The following is a 19,170-nucleotide window of genomic DNA, read 5'->3' as shown; positions in this document are numbered from 1 at the left end:
GACATGGCTGTGGGCTTATGGTGCCTCTGGCCCGTCTGCCTCCAGTGTCATCAGCCGAGCGCCTGGTCTGAAGCTGGTAGTGGAGACACTTATCTCTTCCCTCAAGCCCATTGGCAACATCGTCCTCATCTGCTGCGCTTTCTTCATCATCTTCGGCATCCTGGGGGTGCAGGTGAGGGGTACTCAGGCTGGGCAGGCACTGGGGTGAGCTTCGTGGTTGGGTAAAAGGCTCCACATTCCTGTTCAACTCTCCCGACCTTGTGTTGACCAACCTGGGGCCTCAGGTGGCCCTGGTAGAGCACCCACGGTCCTGCCAGCCGCGAGCTCCCAGTCCAGGGAGAGGGGCAGACACAGACTTAAATGTCTGAGCGCAAAGAAGCCTGGGTAAATGGGATCACGGGGGTCCAAGCTACACAGAAACACAGGGCTGGGCTGGGGGCAAGAGGAAAAGCATCCTGGAGGAAGTGGCCTGGGCACTGGGCCTCGAAGGAGAAGTGATTCCACAGGTCATGGCAGGTGGAAGGTGTTTCAAGGGAGGGTGGGCGCATGTGTGAATGTGAGCTCAGGAGCCATGGCTGGCCCAGAGACAGGAGCCAGACGGTGGGCTGGGCCAAGGTGGGAGAGACCTGGAATGGCAGCTAAGAAGCTGGGGCCAGTTTCTCCGGGGGTGGAGACCATGGAGAGTCTCTGACACAGGCAGGGCCTTGAGCTAACTCGGATTTTGGCTTGGAGCCCAGGAATAGGATGGGACCTTAGGGCTGGACAGGGAGGAGCAATGAGGCACATCATAAAAGTGTGTGAGAGGGGGATGGCCAGAATGCCCTGGGCCCTCTGGGGTCTGAGCTGCAACTGAGACCTTCCTCTTTCTTGTCTGAGTCCTGAGCTGAGGCCCCCAGTCTCCTCACCTGTTCCTGTGTTTGGGGTGGAGCTGCAGCAGAGCTCCGAGCACAGGTGTCCTTTGGGGCTGCTGAGAGATCTGTAACAGCCGCCTGGGCAGGAGGGGTTTGATGCGGACTCCATGCGGACAGTGGCCCTGTCCCTTCCAGGCAGAGTGCCTGGGTCCCTAGAGAGGGGTCCCTTTACTTCTCTCTCTCACCCTTGAGGATATGCGGGCAACCTTCTCCCGTGGAGTCCCTGTCCGCATCCCCAGGACTGAGGTCTGCGGAAGAGCCCAGAAATCAGACAGACAGTGACTCTGCCCCTTCCTAAACCTCATATGACTTTGGGGAAAATCACCTAACACCACTGGGCCTCAGTCTCCTCATCTGTGAGATGGGCTGAGAGTAGCCCTACCTCATGTTGGGGGACTTGGTGAGATGGTGTGGTCAAGTGCTTGGTCCAGGTTATGCACAGAGGAAGTGCCCCCTCTGGGGCGGGTCCCTTTTCTGACTTGCATCCCCTACCCCCCGGAGCACTGGCAGACAGTCCGCTAACCCTGTGGTCCTCCCCCGACCCCAGCTCTTCAAGGGCAAGTTCTACCACTGTCTGGGTGTGGACACCCGCAACATCACCAACCGTTCTGACTGCGTGGCCGCCAACTACCGCTGGGTCCACCACAAGTACAACTTTGACAACCTGGGCCAGGTGAGTGCCGTCCGTGTACCCCTGCCCTGACCCCCCCGCCCCCCCGCCAGTGGATGGGGGTACAAGCTCTTCAGTGCCGACAGCCAGGGATCACAGATCAGGCTCTGGTCCTGCTCTGCCAGGACTGACCCTGTGACTTCTCCTTTCTAGGCCTCGGTTTTGTCTTCTGCAAAATGGGTAGGGGTGGAACTCACCTCACAGGCTTAGAGATCCTGAGTGCAGAGTGTCTCAGGAGTATGTGGTGCTTAGGAGGTGCTTCAGTGAACACCCCCCACCCCAGGGACCCTGACAGGAGTTTTAGAGACAGCCAGACCTGGTTGTGAATCCCAGCTCTGTGCCACTTACTGTAGGTGTGGGCTCTCTGAGCCTCAGTTTCCTTAACTGTAAAATGGGAATGTGATGGCCTACCAGGCAGGCAGTGGTAACAGAGTGTAGCAAGCCCCTGGCCCAGGGTGGGTTTCCTCTCCCAGCACCCATCTATTCCGCTCTCCACCTCAGTGGGCAGGCAGGCCTCCTGCCCAGTTCCTGCCTTGCCCTTGGTCCCCTCTCCTGGGGGCCTGCTGGGTTTGACCCATTGCGTAGTGCCCCAGATGAGAACCCACAGTGGGCTGCCTCCGAAGAGCTTTATACTACCCCCCCACCCCAACAACTACTATTTCTTGAGGGCCCAGCCAGGTGGCTAGGTATAATCAGATGGAGAGTGCCTTCCCCAGGTCACACAAGGAGGGAACAGGATCCAGGTCTGTGGGACCCAGGGCCTGTGCCCTGCTCCTCTGCCGGGGACCCTCTGGCTGGATGCCACTGAAACTCTCACCTCACATGACCAGGGATCCCACTCGTCATGCCCTCTGGGAGAGGAGCTATGGGGCCACAGAGAAGCAACGAGTGGACAGGGAAAAGGGGGTCAGGAACTGGGACACAGGAGCTCCCCTAGCCCCTGCAGATTTTCCAGAAGCACTGCCTTTCAAGTTGTTAACGACTCAATGGTTGATAAAACAGAGGTTTTTTAAAAAAAGATATTCCAGGAAGCTGAGGGAAAGCCTGTGGGGACAGTTCATGAGCTTGTTCTCGACTCCCTGAGCTCAGTGCCAGGCCCCGGGCCCTGTTCCCATGGAGCATCCCTAGCCCTTTCCCATTCTGGGCATGCTCAATGCCAGGCTGACACCCCTGGAGCCAGAAGTAAGGTGTCCTCAGCGTGCATATGGGGGAGTTACAGCACGGCCCAGAGCCTTTGGCTGCTTGCTGGGCCACTCAGGAAAGTTCCAGTGTCTGTGGTTCGGTGCCCTCATCTGTAAATGGGGAAGTGATAGCAGCTATATGCTTCCCTGGCCCAGGCTCTGCACTTCAGGCCTCTGTGATCCCAGGGCCCACAGGAACATTTGCCCCTTGGCATGTGAAGGCTTCGTGTCCTTCCCTGGCCACGAGGGCTCCCTCTGTGTCCCTTGCTCTGACCTCCCCCTGGGCCTGAGCCCTTTCCAGGCAGCCCTCAGCACCATTCCCACCTGGAAGGGAAGAGGAGGAGTCTGTGCCTTGGGGGATGGGAAGTAGGGGCCCTTGCAGGGCAGGAGACCCATCCCAGAACCCCATTTCCCTGCCCAGGGCCCTGGGCCACAACAAATGAGCAAGTGTGCTGGAAGTATGGGGGAGCTTCTGGAATGGGGTGTGTGATCTCTGGTCAACTGCTGGTGGTCGGGGCTCTGCAAGAACGGGTGATGGTGCCGTCCAGCTCAGAAAACCTTTTTTTTTTTTTTTTTTTTAAGATTTTATTTATTTATTTGGGAGAGAGAGAATGAGAGAGAGCGAGTACATGAGAGGGGGGAGGGTCAGAGGGAGAAGCAGACTCCCTGCCGAGCAGGGAGCCCGATGCAGGACTCGATCCAGGGACTCCAGGATCATGACCTGAGCCGAAGGCAGTCGCTTAACCAACTGAGCCACCCAGGCGCCCCGGAAAACCTTTATTGAGTACCTGCTGTGTGCGAGGCACTGTGGCATTGCTGAAGGACCAGCCCCTAGTCCTGTTCAGGGGACGTGAGCGTGCCTTGGCCTGCCATCTGTGTAGGAGCCCTGGCTGGTGTCTCCTGGGCATTCCTTCCAGTTAAAGTCTCACACTAGTGAGGGTAATTATTGCCATTTACAGGCAAGGAAGCTGGGGCCCAGAGAAGTTGAGGAACTTGCCCCGCGTCACCCAGCCAGTGAGTGGTAGAGCTTGGGCGGTGCCTAGGGCTCCTGATTTCTCTCGTAAGCTCCTGTTTTCAGGTGCTAGAGGCCTGCTTGGGGTGAAGATGGCAGGGCCCCTCATGTTTGTCAGCAACCTTCTAGTTTAAAGTGTTAGTAGACCTGGACGTCAGGCACTTAAGCATTAGCTAGCTACATTCTGTGTGCGAGGGGACAAGAGCTCACGAATTTTCTCAAATTAATTTTCAGAGCTGAACCCAGGACTCCTGGTCTAGTGCTCATTCACCTGCAGCAGTGTCTGCAGGGTATATGGCAGGCACATAGTAGGTCCTCAGGAACGGTTTGTTGTCATTCTCAGGGAAGGTCTCTTTGTCTCTCTGCCTCCCGAAGGCAGAAAGATGGAGAGCTGTCTGCACCTACCACTGCAGGCCCTCCCCATCCTGTGTCTTCCAGGCCCTGATGTCCCTCTTTGTCCTGGCCTCTAAGGACGGCTGGGTGAACATCATGTACAATGGACTGGACGCTGTCGCTGTGGACCAACAGGTGGGGGTGGGCTGGGGCCAGGGCAGAGGGCAGTGGAGGAGGGACATGGTGTCTCTGGGGCCCAGTTGTCTAAAACTGGCATCAGCAGGACCCAGAGCCCCCGGGGTCTCTCCCTGTCAGCCATGGCCCACCCTTCACCATCCTAGCCTGAATCTTCCACCACTAAGCTGCTCTTAGATAGCATAAGCCATTGTGCCATTTGCTTTGCAAATCTCCCTGCTGTGCAGCGAGAGCATGCTAAGCTGGCTTCTGCATGGAGGGTCAGAGCCTTGTGCGTCTAGAACCAAGTGCAGGAGCAGGAGAGGGGCTGAGCCAGTTGGCAGAGGGACAGCAGGGCAGGCCCCTGAGGTGAGAGAGCGCCATGTTCAGAGAGTCTTGTGTTGAGGGCAGGAGGTGGTGGAGGGCTGGAAGGTCAACAGGCCCCTGTGTGTGCCAGGGCTAGGGCTGGAGTTTCGCTGAGGGCAGTGGGAGTCAGGGAGGGTGTTACAGCTGGGGTCAGCTTGGGGAGGGGGCTCCCTGAGGCTCAGCACGGCAGTGCCCCGCCCTGCCTGCCTCAGCCCCATCTGCTCCCCGCAGCCTGTGCCCAACCACAACCCCTGGATGCTGCTCTACTTCATCTCCTTCCTGCTCATCGTCAGCTTCTTCGTGCTCAACATGTTTGTGGGCGTCGTGGTGGAGAACTTCCACAAGTGCCGGCAGCACCAGGAGGCCGAGGAGGCTCGGCGGCGAGAGGAGAAACGGCTGAGGCGTCTGGAGAAGAAGCGCCGGAGTGAGTGGGCAGCTGCGGAGGGCGGGCCTCCCCGGCTGCCCGCCCTGTCTGCACCCGGTCCTCCCGGTGCCGCGGCCCAGCCTGGGTCTGCCCCCAGCCTCTGGGCCTCCGGGGCTGGAAGGGAACAGAGGGTCGATCCTGGGCAGAACCTCCCTGTCCAGGTGACCTGATCCCCTGTTGCTGTCCACCAAGTCCACTGGTGACTCCCTGGTGGCTCAGTTCAGCTGAGGGCAAAGGCCTGGATGCGGAGCCCTGAGCTGTGGGACCCCCTGTCTTCCCCCCAACAGACCCAGAGCCCCTGCCTTGGGCGTGTTTGGGGTAGATGGGGACAGTCATTGTCCTGCCCTCCCCCACCTCCTACCACATTCCCTTGTGTGCCCGCCCCCCCCACTGGCTGGGCAGAGGAGACCTAAATCTGACTCTCAGGGCCTGGGGTGTTCTGACATCTCTCCCCTTGCTTCCTCCCTCCCCTGTGCTATTCCCCCCTTGTGCTCTGTTCCCCCACCTGGGCCCCAACCCTCTGTGGTCTGTGCCTCCCCCCCTCCGCCCGCATCCCCCTGCAGAGGCCCAGCGGCTGCCCTACTATGCCACCTATTGTCCCACCCGGCTGCTCATCCATTCCATGTGTACCAGCCACTACCTGGACATCTTCATCACCTTCATCATCTGCCTCAATGTGGTCACCATGTCCCTGGAGCATTACAATCAGCCCACGGTGAGCCCTGGGCCCAGCCCCAGCCTGAGGTCACATGGTAGGGTTGGGTCCTCAGCAGGACCCAGGGAAAGGGTGAGGCAGGAGGGTCTGAGCAGCACCCCCATTAGGGTCCCTGTGCCCAGGAAGCTCATGGCCTGGTAGGACAAATGAGAGAAAGGGAAATGTCACTTGTTCCCGGTGAGTGGGGAGTTGACATTTGGGCCCAGCCTTGAACATGGGTTCCAGTGGCAGTGGTGTGTGCAGCGTGACTCTGAAAGACACGCTACAAATATTAATATTAATTAATTACTACAAATATTAACTCTAATGCTCACAGCAACCAAAGGTGGGGGAGGAGCCTTTCTACAGATTTTGTAGAGGAAGAAACTGAGGCTCAGAAGAAATATGCTGCCCAGATTGCTCAGCCTACAAGTAGCAGAGCCAGGACTGGAACTCAGATTTGCCTTCAAGGCCTACCATGTGGCCTCCACTACTGCCTGGGCATGTGGAGCCTGGGGGAGGGGCATTCCTGTGGCAGGACCATTGGAGGCAAACACTGGCCTGGGGAAGAACGACCAGTTCCCAGTGAGTTGCCAGCAGCGCTTGTGAGGGGCATGTGAGGAGCATCTAGGGACCAGTGCATTCTAAAAGTCTCAACATATTGGAGCTGGGGAGACGAAGTGTGAAGCTGAGCCTCCAGGTGAGGAATTGGTATCTTATTTTAAATGACAGGAGAGGTATATTATAAATGCAGGGAAAAGGAAGGCAACCATTAGCAGAATGAACAGTAATTGTGGAACTTCCAAATTAACATGAAGAAGTAGAGTAACAATACCAAGTACTTCTTGTGTGCCCAGCAGTGGACTATTACCTCACTTAATTTGTACAGCAACACTTTGACGTAGGTACTGTTATCATCCCCCATTTATAGATTTGGGAACTAAATCTCAGAGAGGTCAAGTGACTTGCCCAAGGTCACATAGTGAATAGGGAGTATGTACTGGGCCAGGATTCATAGCTGAGCAGCCTGGTTCCTAACCGTGACCCCTAACCACTACTTCATACTGCCTCCAAAGAGGGGTAACTGGACCAAATCAGCAGAAATAAGGAAGAAGAAATAGCGATGTAAAACAAATAGTACACGTTAATTAAAATGGAGAAAATAAAAGCAGATATAGAAACCATTGCACTAAATGTGGATGGACTAAATTCTCCCCTTAAAAGGCAGAGACTTTCGGAGTGGAGGAAGGTGGGGGGCAGGTCATGGGGTCTGGATCATGCTTCTCTTTGCCCTCCATAGTCCCTGGAGACAGCCCTCAAGTACTGCAACTACATGTTCACCACTGTGTTCGTGCTGGAGGCTGTGCTGAAGCTGGTAGCGTTTGGGCTGAGACGCTTCTTCAAGGATCGGTGAGCAGCTTGGCTGGGCTAGGACAGCATGGAGTGGGCTGCAGGATGGGGAAGCAGTCCTGACCCCTGGGGAAGCCTGGAACCGCTGGAGGAGGGGACCCAATAAGTGGGCACTGATGGCCAGGGGCCCCCAGGTGCTGCCTACAGCTCTGAACAGGAAGTGATTATGGTCCCACCTGATGGATGCAGGGCACACTCCCATGTCTCTTCAGCTCATATCTCATGGGTCCTCTGTTAATCCACAGGCAAAACAGGGCATGTTCAGAGAAGATGGACTAGCCCAAGGCCACACGGAGGCAGCAGCTGGCTCAGGATTCCAATCTAGAAGTCATAGCTTATTCCTCCTCCCCTGTAGGAGGCCAGAGATGTTTATTTAGCCTGGTCAGCCTCTTGCTTGAGGGATTGGAGGCTGTGGGGGTGCAGAGAGGGAGCCAGAGCCAGTGGGGTCTGGTGGGGCTAGTAGGGAGGGTGACCACACATCCCCATGGGCCACAGCAGGAGGGTGGAGAGCTGGGAAGCTCCTCCCAACCTAGGCATTTCTAAACCAGAGTGCCCCTCACCCTGCCTCCTACTCCTGCCCTCCTCTGCCTGGCTGAGCAGGTGGAACCAGCTGGACCTGGCCATCGTGCTGCTGTCGGTCATGGGCATCACGCTGGAGGAGATTGAGATCAACGCAGCACTGCCCATCAACCCCACCATCATCCGCATCATGCGGGTTTTGCGCATCGCCCGGGGTGAGGGGCAAGGGTGATGGGGTGGGGACAGGCAGGGGTGGGATGGGACTCCAGGAGTGGGGTGGGGGGCAGGCAGAGGGAGAGGCATGTAGGCATATAGGCATGATGGGTTTCCTGCTGAGTAGGGAGAACAGCACCCAGGAGGAGCACACACCAGCCACCACACACACTTGCCCCATGTGTACACATTCACGCGCCCTTGTCCACAGACCACTCGGTATAGCACACTGCACCCCCGCCTCCTTATAACACCATGACCCATGTGGACCAGTCTCGGGTTGGGATGAAAGGGACTCAGGGCAGCTGGGAAGACACCGGGAAGTGACTCTAGTTCCTCATGGGCATGTGTCCAACACTGGCTGGGACGCACAGTCCTCCGTGTTTCTTATAACCTTCGCTTCCCCCAGAAGCTCCCTCCTCACCCCGAAGGTGGGCCTACACTCCTTTCACAAACCTCCCGCCTCAGTGCTGGCCCGGGTGCCTCTTGCTCTCTTGCTCCTCCACCTGCAACAGCTTGAAGCCTCCAGGTTCCCAGGTGGGGAGGGTGTGGAGAAATTCAGCTTGGAACACTGGGGCCCTCTTTAGCCAGAGGGAAGGGACAGATGTGGGCACTTGGGTACTTTGGCCTTATCGCGGTGAATTATGTGCTCACGGACACACTTTGGTCCCACTGTGCGCGTGTGCCCTCCTCCTCTCAGACACCCGCACCTCGTGCATGCATGTCTTTGTGCACCCCCTTGTTCAGCAGCACCCACGTTCTTACGGCGTGGCATCACAGAGCTGTCCCCTTTGCTCACATGCTCCTCCGGCTTCTCCCTTTTCCTCCTCACTTATGCACGCGCACACCCCAACTGCCCTGGGCTGAGTGGGCCGGGCTGGGTCTCACCCACAGTGCTGAAGCTGTTGAAAATGGCCACGGGCATGCGGGCCCTGCTGGACACGGTGGTGCAAGCTCTGCCCCAGGTAAGAAGTCCTCCTTCTGGCGGCCCGCCTGGCTGTCACTGGTGTCTCACAGGTCCTGACGTCCCTTCTCCAGCCTGCCCAGAGCTGGGGCTGAATCCTGTCTCCAGAGACATGGTTTGAGCCCAGGGCTGTGACAGAGGGAAAGGGCCCCCTCTGCCTCTTTCTTCCCGACTTTAAGTGCTCACAGTGCCTGCTCTCTGAGCTGGCCCTGAGCTGGGCTCTGAGGACCCCTATCCGGCCCTCAGGAGTCTCCAGGCTAGTGGGAAGGACAGATGCCTCCGGGCAATGTGGGGAGGGTGGGAGGGGTCCTGACACTCCTTGGGGAAATCAGGGAACAAGACAGGGGACTAGAGCTTGACCTTGTAGGGTGGCTTGGCAGAAGGAGGTGGTGATGTGAATGGGAGGTTCAGATATGACCTGTTTGGTGGGGATAGCATGAAACCCTGACCTGGGTGGAAACCCTAGGAAGTAGGAAAGCACCCCCCTCACCACCCCCATCCCACTGGCCAGTGGAAGGGAGAGAGGATCCGGGCCATAGAGGGTGCATCTTTCATCCTCCTGGGAAATCCGCAATCCCAGTCCTCCCCTCCCCCACTGTCCTGACTCTGTAGGGCTCCCCTTCTCCCTCCCCTCAGGGTGGCCTCTGCTCTGAGGTGAATCTCATACACATTCATTTATTCATTGATGACTCATCTAGTCTCCAGGAATTTTAGGCATCTTAAAATAAAGGGTATGAATCCAGCACGATAAAAATGAGGATAAAAGATTAACAGCCCTGGGAAGGTGGAAGCAAAGCTAATTCTCTCGGGGACATGGGCTAAGGATGCTAGCGAGTTCCACTCTTGCTGTGAGCGTCCCAGCAGCCTCCTTACAAAGGGAAAGCGACACGGCTCTCGTCAGGTCTGGAGGGAAAGCAAGCAGGGGTGTTCATTCAAAAAGATGTGGTTCTTCCTAACATAAAATCCGTTCGGAGGAATCTGTCACATGGAGATGCCCGGGAGGTCCCAGCTTCAAGTAGGAAACAGGATAATAATTATAATCACATCACTTCAAGAGATGTGCATGCCAAGTACTATGTAGCGTGGGGGACTTACCCTCAAAATCTGTTAGCTGTCATACGGACATTGGACATTTTCTCCATTCTGTGTGAAGTGCTATGAAAATGACACTTCCCACCAGGATCTGCCCCCTGCAGAGGGAGGAGGCAACAAAGAAGGCTTCTCAGAGGAGGTGACTTGTGACCTGGGCTTTGAGGGTGGGGCAGAGGCATTTACCAGGTGAAGACAGAGAAGGGGTCTTCCCTGCAGGGGGAACGGAATATGCGAATGGAGTCTGATTTCTGCGTGGCTGGAGTCTGGGGTGGGAAGACTAGGCTGGGAGGGAGTCCGCGGGTCTAGGTCACAAAGGGCTTCGATGTCAGGACAGCAAACTTGGGCTTTATCCTGTGGGCAGCGGGCATCATCAGTGGGAAGGAAGGCCTCAAGCAGAGCTGCCTTTTAGGAGTGGGTTGCAGGAGAGGTTGGAGGCAGGGAGGCTCTGGGAGATGCTGAGGGTGGAAGGAGGGACTGATGGGGAAGCTGAGGTCCATCCTGGTTAAGAAGCGCTGCTCACCGGCCCTGCAGAGGGTGGGAAGCTGACCTGAGGGCCAGGGCCATGCTCACTCCTTTGTTTTGTAGGTGCTCAGTAAATGCTTGTACCGTTAATGAGCAGAGCATCTTTTAATTAGTCAGACACTATTGGTATGATTGTCAACAGCTCAGAAGGAAATCCTCCTCTGGAGCAGAGAAGCATTAGGAGGTTGTGGTTAATATGGTTTACTTTTTTAAAAAAATTTTATTGTTATGTTAATCACCATACATTACATCATTAGTTTTAGATGTAGTGGTCCATGATTCATTGTTTGTGCATAACACCCAGTGCTAACATGGTTTACTTTTCAACAATTAATGCAAACCTTCAGCTGATCCTATTCATGCAGGCCTTCTGAGGGTTCCAGGAGTTATTCCATTTCTAGGGCAAGAATATGCTCGAGCCTTATCTTATCCATAGCATGAGTTACAGGCGGTCTTCTGTGTATGGATGGATTTGAAGTAGGTTTATAATCTGGGACATTTTGTTCCCACAGGAGCCGTGGGACGGGGGTGGCTGGGTTTGCAGGAAGCTTCTGGGGCTCACAATCCTGCGTGAGTCCTCTGCTCACTTCCCTCCGTGGCCAGGCCACGAGCTGGCCGGAGGAGGCAGGTCCGACTTAATCCAGCCATGTCCCTCCTCTTAAGGACTTCTCAGCCCAGCAGAGGACGGTGACAGGGACCCACAGGTTACACTCTCACTGTCAGACTGCCTCCTGGAGGGATCCAGGCAGGCTTTGTGGAGGAAGCAGCACTGTTGCTGAGAGCCCCCTCCCTCGCTCTCTGCATTCATTCGTGGGACGTGGCCTACCACACTCTTGTGTGGAGGAGCGATTGTGCTCATGGGGTCAGCCTGCTGCGCTTGAATCCCAGTCCTCCCACTTACTAGCTGTGTGACCTCGGGCAAGTCACTTCACCACTCAGTGTGTGTCTTTCTCATCTCGAGAATGGGGTAACATGTAGTTCATAGATCGTTGTGTGGAGTGAGCAAGCTCATGAATCAGAAGTGCTTGAAACCGGTGGCTCAGGGGAAAGGCTCTACCCGCATTTTGTTATTCTGTGCCATGTGCTGGACCTACCCCAGGGGGCCGCTGCGGGGTAGCAGCCCTGGGCACAAAGCCTGACCCTCAGGCTGGCCCCACCCACTCTCCCCCACAGGTGGGCAACCTGGGTCTTCTCTTCATGCTGCTCTTCTTTATCTACGCCGCCCTGGGCGTGGAGCTGTTTGGGAAGCTGGGTGAGTGACTCCCCAAGCAGGCCTGGGCTGGCGAGGGGGTGGACCGGGCCTGGAGGAGGGTCTTAGCAGGGTGGGGAGGCTGGAGACACCGGTAGAGGGTCACATCAGGGTCTCTGTATTGGGGAGATGCCCCCACAGCAGGCCTGTGTGGTGATGGAGGGGTGACCCTCAGCCATCGGCACCCTCCGCCGGGATGGGTAGTAGCTTTTGAGAGATGCTAGCCCGGGTCCACCTGCATGTGGTAGGCCTGTGCAGCAGACCCCAGCTGTCTGACCTCCCCAGGATGCCCCCCTCTGGCCCCATGTGCCAGTGCCCGCCCTGAGCCAGCACCACCCCAGCGAGCAGAGCAGGCAGGGCACAGGCTGAGGGCAACACAGCCCATGCTGAGCCAGCCCTGCACAGGGTTGGTTTCAGAAAGCCAGGCTCTCTTGGGGGCTGGCCCTCACCCCTGCATCCTTCCTCTCAGGACCTGATACACGAGTGAGGGGAGGAGCCAGGCTTGCCAGAGTCTGAGCGCCAGCTTGTGTGTCCCTCCCTGAGCCTCAGTTTCTCCATCTGTGGGCTGAGCACAGTCCACACGCACCTCCAAGGATTGGGGATCCTGAGATGAGGCTGGGAGGCCCCTGGTGCAGGGCGGGCCGGGCGGGGGACTCTGCAGTGGGGCAGGGCTGACCTCTTCTCGCCTTTCAGTCTGCAATGATGAGAACCCATGTGAGGGCATGAGCCGGCATGCCACCTTTGAGAACTTCGGCATGGCCTTCCTCACGCTCTTCCAGGTCTCCACCGGCGACAACTGGAATGGGATCATGAAGGTACCCGAGGGCAGGCTGGGGAGGGAGCAAGCAGGCTGGGTTCTGGGGTCCAGGGTCCTGACTGCTAGGGCTCCCGCCCAGCGCTCTACTGCACCCGGGAGGGGATGCCCAGGGACCTGCCTGGGGCTCTGAAGCCCGGCGAGGTGGAGATGAGCCCAGAAAGTGTCCTCTGTCGACCCCTAACTGCCGCTCTGGGATCAGTGCTCGGATTCTCGGGGACCCGCCCAGGGTCAGAGGGGATCTTGGGGCCCACAGCCCAGGGCCAGGGGTTGCAGGCCCCGCTCCTCCTGGCGCAGCCGAGGCTCCCTGGCCGCGTGTGGCCCACAGCCCGGCCGGGGCAGGGCGGGGCTCATGGAGGGCAGGGACGAGCCCCTCACTGAGCCTCGGCCCGGGTGCAGGACACGTTGCGGGACTGCACCCACGACGAGCGCAGCTGCCTGAGCAGCCTGCAGTTTGTGTCGCCGCTGTACTTCGTCAGCTTCGTGCTCACGGCCCAGTTCGTGCTCATCAACGTGGTGGTGGCCGTGCTCATGAAGCACCTGGACGACAGCAACAAGGAGGCCCAGGAGGACGCCGAGCTGGACGCCGAGCTGGAGCTCGAGATGGCCCATGGTCTGGGTCCCAGCCCGCGGCCGCCCGCCAGCTCCCCGGGGGCACCTGGCCAGAGCCCGGGCGGAGCGGGCGGCGGGGGCGACGCCGAGGGCCGCCCGTGCCGGCGCTGCCACTCTCCGGCCCAGGTGGGCAGGGGCGCAGAGGGCGGCACCACGGGGCTGAAGGGGCAGCCGGGCGTCCGAGGCCTCAGGCAGAGACCTGGGCTGTTTTGGGCCCCGCCCTGCGCAGCTCCGTCGCAGGTTGAAGGGGTGACCCTGCGACGAGGGGCTTGGGCCCCGCCCGCCCCGCAGGCCCCCCCGACCCGGCCGATAATCCCGCCTGTCCCCACCCCGTCCCCGTCCGCCTAGGAGAACCTGTGGCTGGACAGCGTCTCTTTAATCATCAAGGACTCCTTGGAGGGGGAGCTGACCATCATCGACAACCTGTCTGGCTCCATCTTCCATCACTACTCCTCGCCCGCCGGCTGTGAGAAGTGTCACCACGACAAGCAAGAGGTAATGGCGGCCTCGGAGGGAGCTGGCGCCTTGTGGCGGGGGCAGCGTGATGTCTGGTAGGGGCCAGCCCAAGGGGAGAGCCTGGGCCAACTTGACCAACGCTGTTTGGCTCCGAGGAGCGCTGGGCCTGGGGGCAAGTGGACCAGCTTGGGAGGTCACAGTCCACGGCATTGAGGCTGCCCTCGGGCCCAGCCCCGGCCTAGCACTGTGCTGACTGACGCCATCGTGTTGTCCCCGACCCCCTGTCCAGACGGGGCCCCCTGGGCGTGGTGGCATAGTGTCCGTGCTCAGCAGATCTGTGCCCCTCTAACCGCCTGCCTGTGTCTTCCTGGAGGACCAGGCCTGCCCCATCCCAGCCCCTGGGGTGACCTGAGGCGGCCACCTCTCCCTGCAGGTGCAGCTGGCCGAGACGGAGGCCTTCTCCCTGAACTCAGACAAGTCCTCCTCCATCCTGCTGGGTGATGACCTGAGTCTCGAGGACCCCACAGCCTGCCCACTCGGCCGCAAAGACAGCAGGGTGAGCGGTCCCAGGGGGCTAGCGGGGCTGTCCTTGTAGGCTGACACTGCTGCTTCGCAGGGCACCAAAATTTAAGCGGCACCTGCTGTGTGGCGGGCTCTTCTCTCTTGTTGGTCAGATGAGGGCAGTGGGGCTCAGAGAGGTGGAGTGATTGACCTGAAGTCACGCAGCAACAGGCCCAGCCAGGGCCCCAGTCATGGCATTCAGTGGCCTCAGCCACTCCTTGTTTCTTTGGATATTTTTTATCCATTTAATGGGGGTTGTCCCAAGCAGGACAAACTCATGGTGGGGTGGGGTGGGGGGGCTCGAGGCTGAAGAGAATGGAGGACAGTGGCACTAGATGCAAGCACCTACTGTGTGCCAGTCACTTGCACTCAGTGTGCCTGTCTCCCCCCTGTTGGCGTTAGGGATGATTTGGCCCCATTCAGCACCTGAGTAAATGCGGGCTCTGAGGCGAGAAGCGGCTTGCTCACCTCACACAGCTGGAATGGCAGAACAGGGAAGCCAGCCCTGGTCCCCAGAGCTGGTCCCCAAGCTCTGCCCCTGAGGTGGGCCGTCTCAGGAGGCCTGGAGACCCGGAAGGGCCGCTGTGTTCACGTGGCAGACTTAGGCAGTCTGGGCACATGGCAGACTGCGTCTCCCGCTGGGCTGGTGACCTCAAGGCCAAGAGGAGCTGTGGAGGGGGAGGGCACTGCCTGGCCTGAGGTAGGGATGCGGTGGCCCTGCCCGTGAGAGCCTCTTTCCCCTAGACTGCAGGGCAGCCTGGGTCTGGCACCACTGTCCCCCAGGGCCGTCCTCCATCAGTCCCCTCCCTGCCCTCTGCATCCCCTCCCTAACAGCTGGTAGCCCCTGTAACCCCCCTCCCAGCCCCTTCCTGCCTCTCCCTGCACCCCTGTGCTCTCCCACACAGGAGGTTGGCATGCACCGTTTCTGGGGCCTGGTTGGGCCTCAGCAGGTGTAGTCGGGTTTTATTCTAGACTCAGAGAGCAAGTCATGGGGGTCCATCTGCCTTGGAAGGGGGCCCTGAGGCAGCTCTGGAGGAGTTTGCTGGGCAGGGGTCACCTTGGGCTGCAGGGCTGAGGAAAGGCTGGGCCCAGGGAGTGCCGGAAGGACTGCCACGCAGCTTCGGGGTGCCAGATCCAGGAAGGAGGGCTTACTCTCTCATTTATGGTTGTGGATGCCGTGGCTCAGCAAAGGGAAGGGAACTGCCCACCATCCTGCTCACAGGGAGGCCCCTGCCGCCGATCTACCTGTCTGCTGATACCTTCACCAACCTGGACTTGACTTTCGCACTGGGCCTGGGTCTGTACCAGGCACTTGGCTACAGAGACAAGGAAGACCCTTGGGATCTCAGGGCCAAGCGAGGAGTGAGCAGGAAACTGCAACCTGCCTGGGACACCAGAGAGGGCTTCCTGGAGGTGGGGCCCTTTCACTTGGGTTTTGGAAGAGGACCATTGTTCGCCAGGTGGGAGAGGCGAGGAGAAGGCCATCTTGGACAATGAGAGTGGCCCGAGCAAAGGGCTGTGGAGCAGGGACATAAAGCCCACCACCCTAACCCGCCTCCCTTTCCTGCAGGGTGAGCCAGACACACCTGAGCCCATGCACACAGGAGAGGTGGGCGAATGCTTCTTCCCTTTGTCTGACACGGCCGCCTCATCGGATCCTGAGACCTTCCTGTGGGGGAGGGAGGCGGTCCCGTCCAACCCCGTCCGGTCCTGGCTGAAACAGGAGAGCAGCCGAGGTGAGGGGGGAGCCCCCACCAGCTCCCCACAGCCCCGATCTCTGGCGGAGGGGAGCTGAGGGGCTGGCTGAGTGTTTTTCTTAGTGTCTCTGCCCAGACAATTGTATTGAGTCCAGAAAGAACCAGATGGTTAACGGACAATAAAAGATGGGACTCTCAGGTCTGATATAACAATGATAGAAGATCAAGAGCCAGATAATACCAAGAGGTGAGATAATAATTATCTAGCAAGCTGGTCTAGGGGGAGATTCATGCTGAACTCCTGGGAGCTGCGGTGAAAAGGGAAACGGATCACACAGAGCTCTCATTAAGCAGAAGGAAAGCTGCCAAATTATTGTGGTATTTTTCTAGAGCTGAATTTGAGAGGTGTTTATCCCACAGATCTTCATACAAGGTGATTCTGAACAACAGAAAGCCTGTTGCAAAATGTCCTGAAATTTACCCTTCGGCCCTGCCCTCAGCACCCTGTGTTCGTGCTTTGGGCTTGTGGCTGGGCTGTGGGCAGAGGACAGAGGACCTAGTTCCCTTGTTCGTCACTCGGGCTCACCTTCACCTCCAGTCCTCTTGGAGGGTGATGGGAATCTAGTTCCATAGCAGTGGCTGGGGAGAGCAGAGAGATGAGCTTAGCAGTAGAGAGACCTCCCAAGACCCTGAGCCCACCCCAGGTACTTTCTGGAAGGCCTGGCATTGAGCCCCTTCCAGGAGCTGGGGGTGGAGTGGCTTTTCTAAGGACTCTCCCTAAAGCCAATGGCCTTGGTGGCTGAGGTGCCAAGACCCCAGACTTCCTGGACCAGAGTCAGGGCGCAGGACCCAAGAGCCATTCTGATTGAATAAAATCCCATCCTCTTAAGTTAACCATTCATTTGTGTATTCCTTAAATAATAAGACGACAAAGAACAGGAACCCCCCCTCCCCCCGCTGGGGACATTCAAGCTATCCAGCCTGGGGTCCCTGTTTCAAAAAGGAAGGAACTCAGGGGTCCTTGAGCCTGGGTCCACTGGCCCCCAAAAGCTTGCCTTTGCCCAGTGGCCAGGAATCAGAGTGGCTGGCTCAGTATTTCTTTCTGGCTTTCGCAATGGAGACACCAACTCTCAGACACGGAGACTTAGCCACGGTTCCACAGCCAGTTTGTTAGGAAGCCCTCTGCTTGCTGGCTTGAACGCACCCCCCAGGGGCCCACCAGCCGGAGCCCCCTCCCCAACCCCCTCTTCTCCCTCCCCAGCTGCACCCCCGAGGCCCTTCTCCCCGGATGCCTCCAGCCCGCTCCTGCCCATGCCTGCAGAGTTCTTCCATCCTGCTGTGTCTGCCAGCCAGAAAGGGCAGGAGAAGGGCCCTGGCGCTGGGACCCTCCCCAAGATCGCCCTGCAGGGCTCCTGGGCATCCCTGCGGTCGCCGAGTGTCAACTGCAGCCTCCTCCGGCAGGTATGGGCACCTCCCCGTCTCCAGGAGCTTTCCTGCTGGGGGACATTTGAGTGCGGCCTTGATGTCCAGCTGGAGATGGAGGGGCAGGTCTGGGGGATGGGAGGTCTGGCCTACAGGGCCCCCAATACTGCACTGGCCAGGGCTGCCTCCTGGGCATGCAGAGGGCATGGAGCGCAGAGCAGAAAGGCCACGCAGAGCCAACAGCCCCACGCTGTGGGTGGGGTACCAGGACTCAGGGAGAAGCAGGAGCTACCCCAGTTCCCACCGTATGGCGGAAGCAGAGCTGGGCCCAGAGCTAGTCCAACTACTGGTCCCAGCTCTGTGCCAGGCTGTGTGCGAGGCTCGGAGGCTGCCGCGGGCAACAGAATACAAAGACCCTGTCTCACGGCTTACAGTGTACTGTTCAGTGTATGTGTTGCAGGGGTGTGAGAGGAGAGATGGTAAGCCAAAATAAATGCCTAAAAAGCATAGTCTATTTGAGAGTGATACATGCTAGGGAGAACATTGACCGGGGAAGGGGCTATGCCGGGAGCAGTTCAAGGCGCTGGGAAGGCAGTGAGGGGTGAGGTACACAGATGTCCGGGGGAGAGATTTCCAGGCAGCAGTGGCCAGGGCTGGGGGGTCCTGGGGGGAGGGGGACAAGGGGGAGGCTGGTGGGAAGAACGGTCCCAGAGGGTTGGAATGGGGTCCTCAGGCCACCGTGTGAGTGTTGAAGTGAGACCACCAGGGCAGTGACCCCCGTGAGGGCCACCCAGAAGCTCGGCCAGGCGGTGGTGTCCTGGAGGGGAGAAGCAGTGCGGCCCTGGGTGTATTCTGAAGGGAGTTCCTGAGGGATCGGAGGGGCTGCATGTGCCCGTGTCTCTGGGAGGGGCAGCCTGCCCCAGCGGCGGGACGGGGACCGGGGGACCGGGGGACACCCACCCACCCGCTGCCCCCCTCCCCCGCCCCAGGCCACAGGGAGCGACACGTCGCTGGAGGCCAGCCGCAGCAGCTCGGCGGGCAGCCTGCAGACCACGCTGGAGGACAGCCTGACCCTGAGCGACAGTCCCCGGCGCGCCCTGGGGCCCCCCGCCCCCGCCCTGGGCCCCCGGGCCGGCCTGTCGCCCGCCGCCCGCCGCCGCCGCCTCAGCCTGCGGGGCCGGGGCCTGTTCAGCCTGCGCGGCCTGCGGGCGCACCAGCGCAGCCACAGCAGCGGGGGCTCCACCAGCCCGGGCTGCACCCACCACGACTCCATGGACCCCTCGGACGAGGAGGGCGCGGGCGGCCGCGGCGGGGGCGCGGGCGGCGGGGGCGCGGGCAGCGAGCACTCGGAGACGCTCAGCAGCCTGTCGCTCACGTCCCTGTTCGGCCCCCCGCCCCCGCCGCCGGGGCTCACACCCGCCCGCAGGTTCAGCAGCACCAGCAGCCTGGCCGCTGGCCCCGGCCCCGGCCCCGGCCGCCCGCGCGCCCCCGCCCGGCCCCGCGGCCTGGCCCGGAGCCCCTCCTGGGCCGCGGACCGCAGCAAGGACGCGGGCGGCGCCCCCTCGACGCCCGAGCCGCAGCCGGCCCTGGGAGAGCTGCAGCCGGGGGACGCGGCGAGCAAGAGGAAGAGATGAAGGCTGCAGGGGCCCAGCCGGACGCCCCGTCTCACCTTCTTTTACCTCAGGAGCCAGGGGGGCAGGCAGCAATACTTCGGCCACAACCTGGGCGTCGCGCAGGGGGCCAGCCAGCGCCGGGCCGCCGAGAGGGTGGGCTTGAGCAGGGTCTGGGTTAGCCGAGGCTCGGCCGTGGCCCCCGGCCGTGGCCCCCAGCCGTGGCCCTTCCCGTGCATATACATATACATATATATGCATATA

General features: G+C 59.5%; 1 protein-coding gene across 1 annotated transcript in view; it reads left to right on the top strand.

Annotated features, from left to right (window-relative positions):
* The window catches only part of CACNA1I (calcium voltage-gated channel subunit alpha1 I), an 80,551-nt gene extending 61,621 nt beyond the window's left edge, over positions 1-18,930 (top strand). The window contains exons 20-35 of the mRNA XM_044915784.1: positions 46-172; positions 1,459-1,584; positions 4,213-4,302; positions 4,879-5,071; positions 5,635-5,786; positions 7,066-7,175; positions 7,776-7,909; positions 8,802-8,872; positions 11,659-11,737; positions 12,428-12,549; positions 12,948-13,286; positions 13,509-13,655; positions 14,050-14,172; positions 15,748-15,913; positions 17,136-17,335; positions 18,286-18,930. Coding sequence (XP_044771719.1) covers positions 46-172; positions 1,459-1,584; positions 4,213-4,302; positions 4,879-5,071; positions 5,635-5,786; positions 7,066-7,175; positions 7,776-7,909; positions 8,802-8,872; positions 11,659-11,737; positions 12,428-12,549; positions 12,948-13,286; positions 13,509-13,655; positions 14,050-14,172; positions 15,748-15,913; positions 17,136-17,335; positions 18,286-18,930 — 2,824 coding nt within the window. The remainder of the gene's footprint in view (positions 1-45; positions 173-1,458; positions 1,585-4,212; positions 4,303-4,878; positions 5,072-5,634; positions 5,787-7,065; positions 7,176-7,775; positions 7,910-8,801; positions 8,873-11,658; positions 11,738-12,427; positions 12,550-12,947; positions 13,287-13,508; positions 13,656-14,049; positions 14,173-15,747; positions 15,914-17,135; positions 17,336-18,285) is intronic.
* Positions 18,931-19,170: the final 240 nt, after the last annotated feature.

This window comes from Neomonachus schauinslandi, chromosome 5 (genome assembly GCF_002201575.2).
Source record: "Neomonachus schauinslandi chromosome 5, ASM220157v2, whole genome shotgun sequence".
Taxonomy (NCBI): domain Eukaryota; kingdom Metazoa; phylum Chordata; class Mammalia; order Carnivora; family Phocidae; genus Neomonachus; species Neomonachus schauinslandi.
This window is presented reverse-complemented; position numbering and strand designations above follow the sequence as displayed.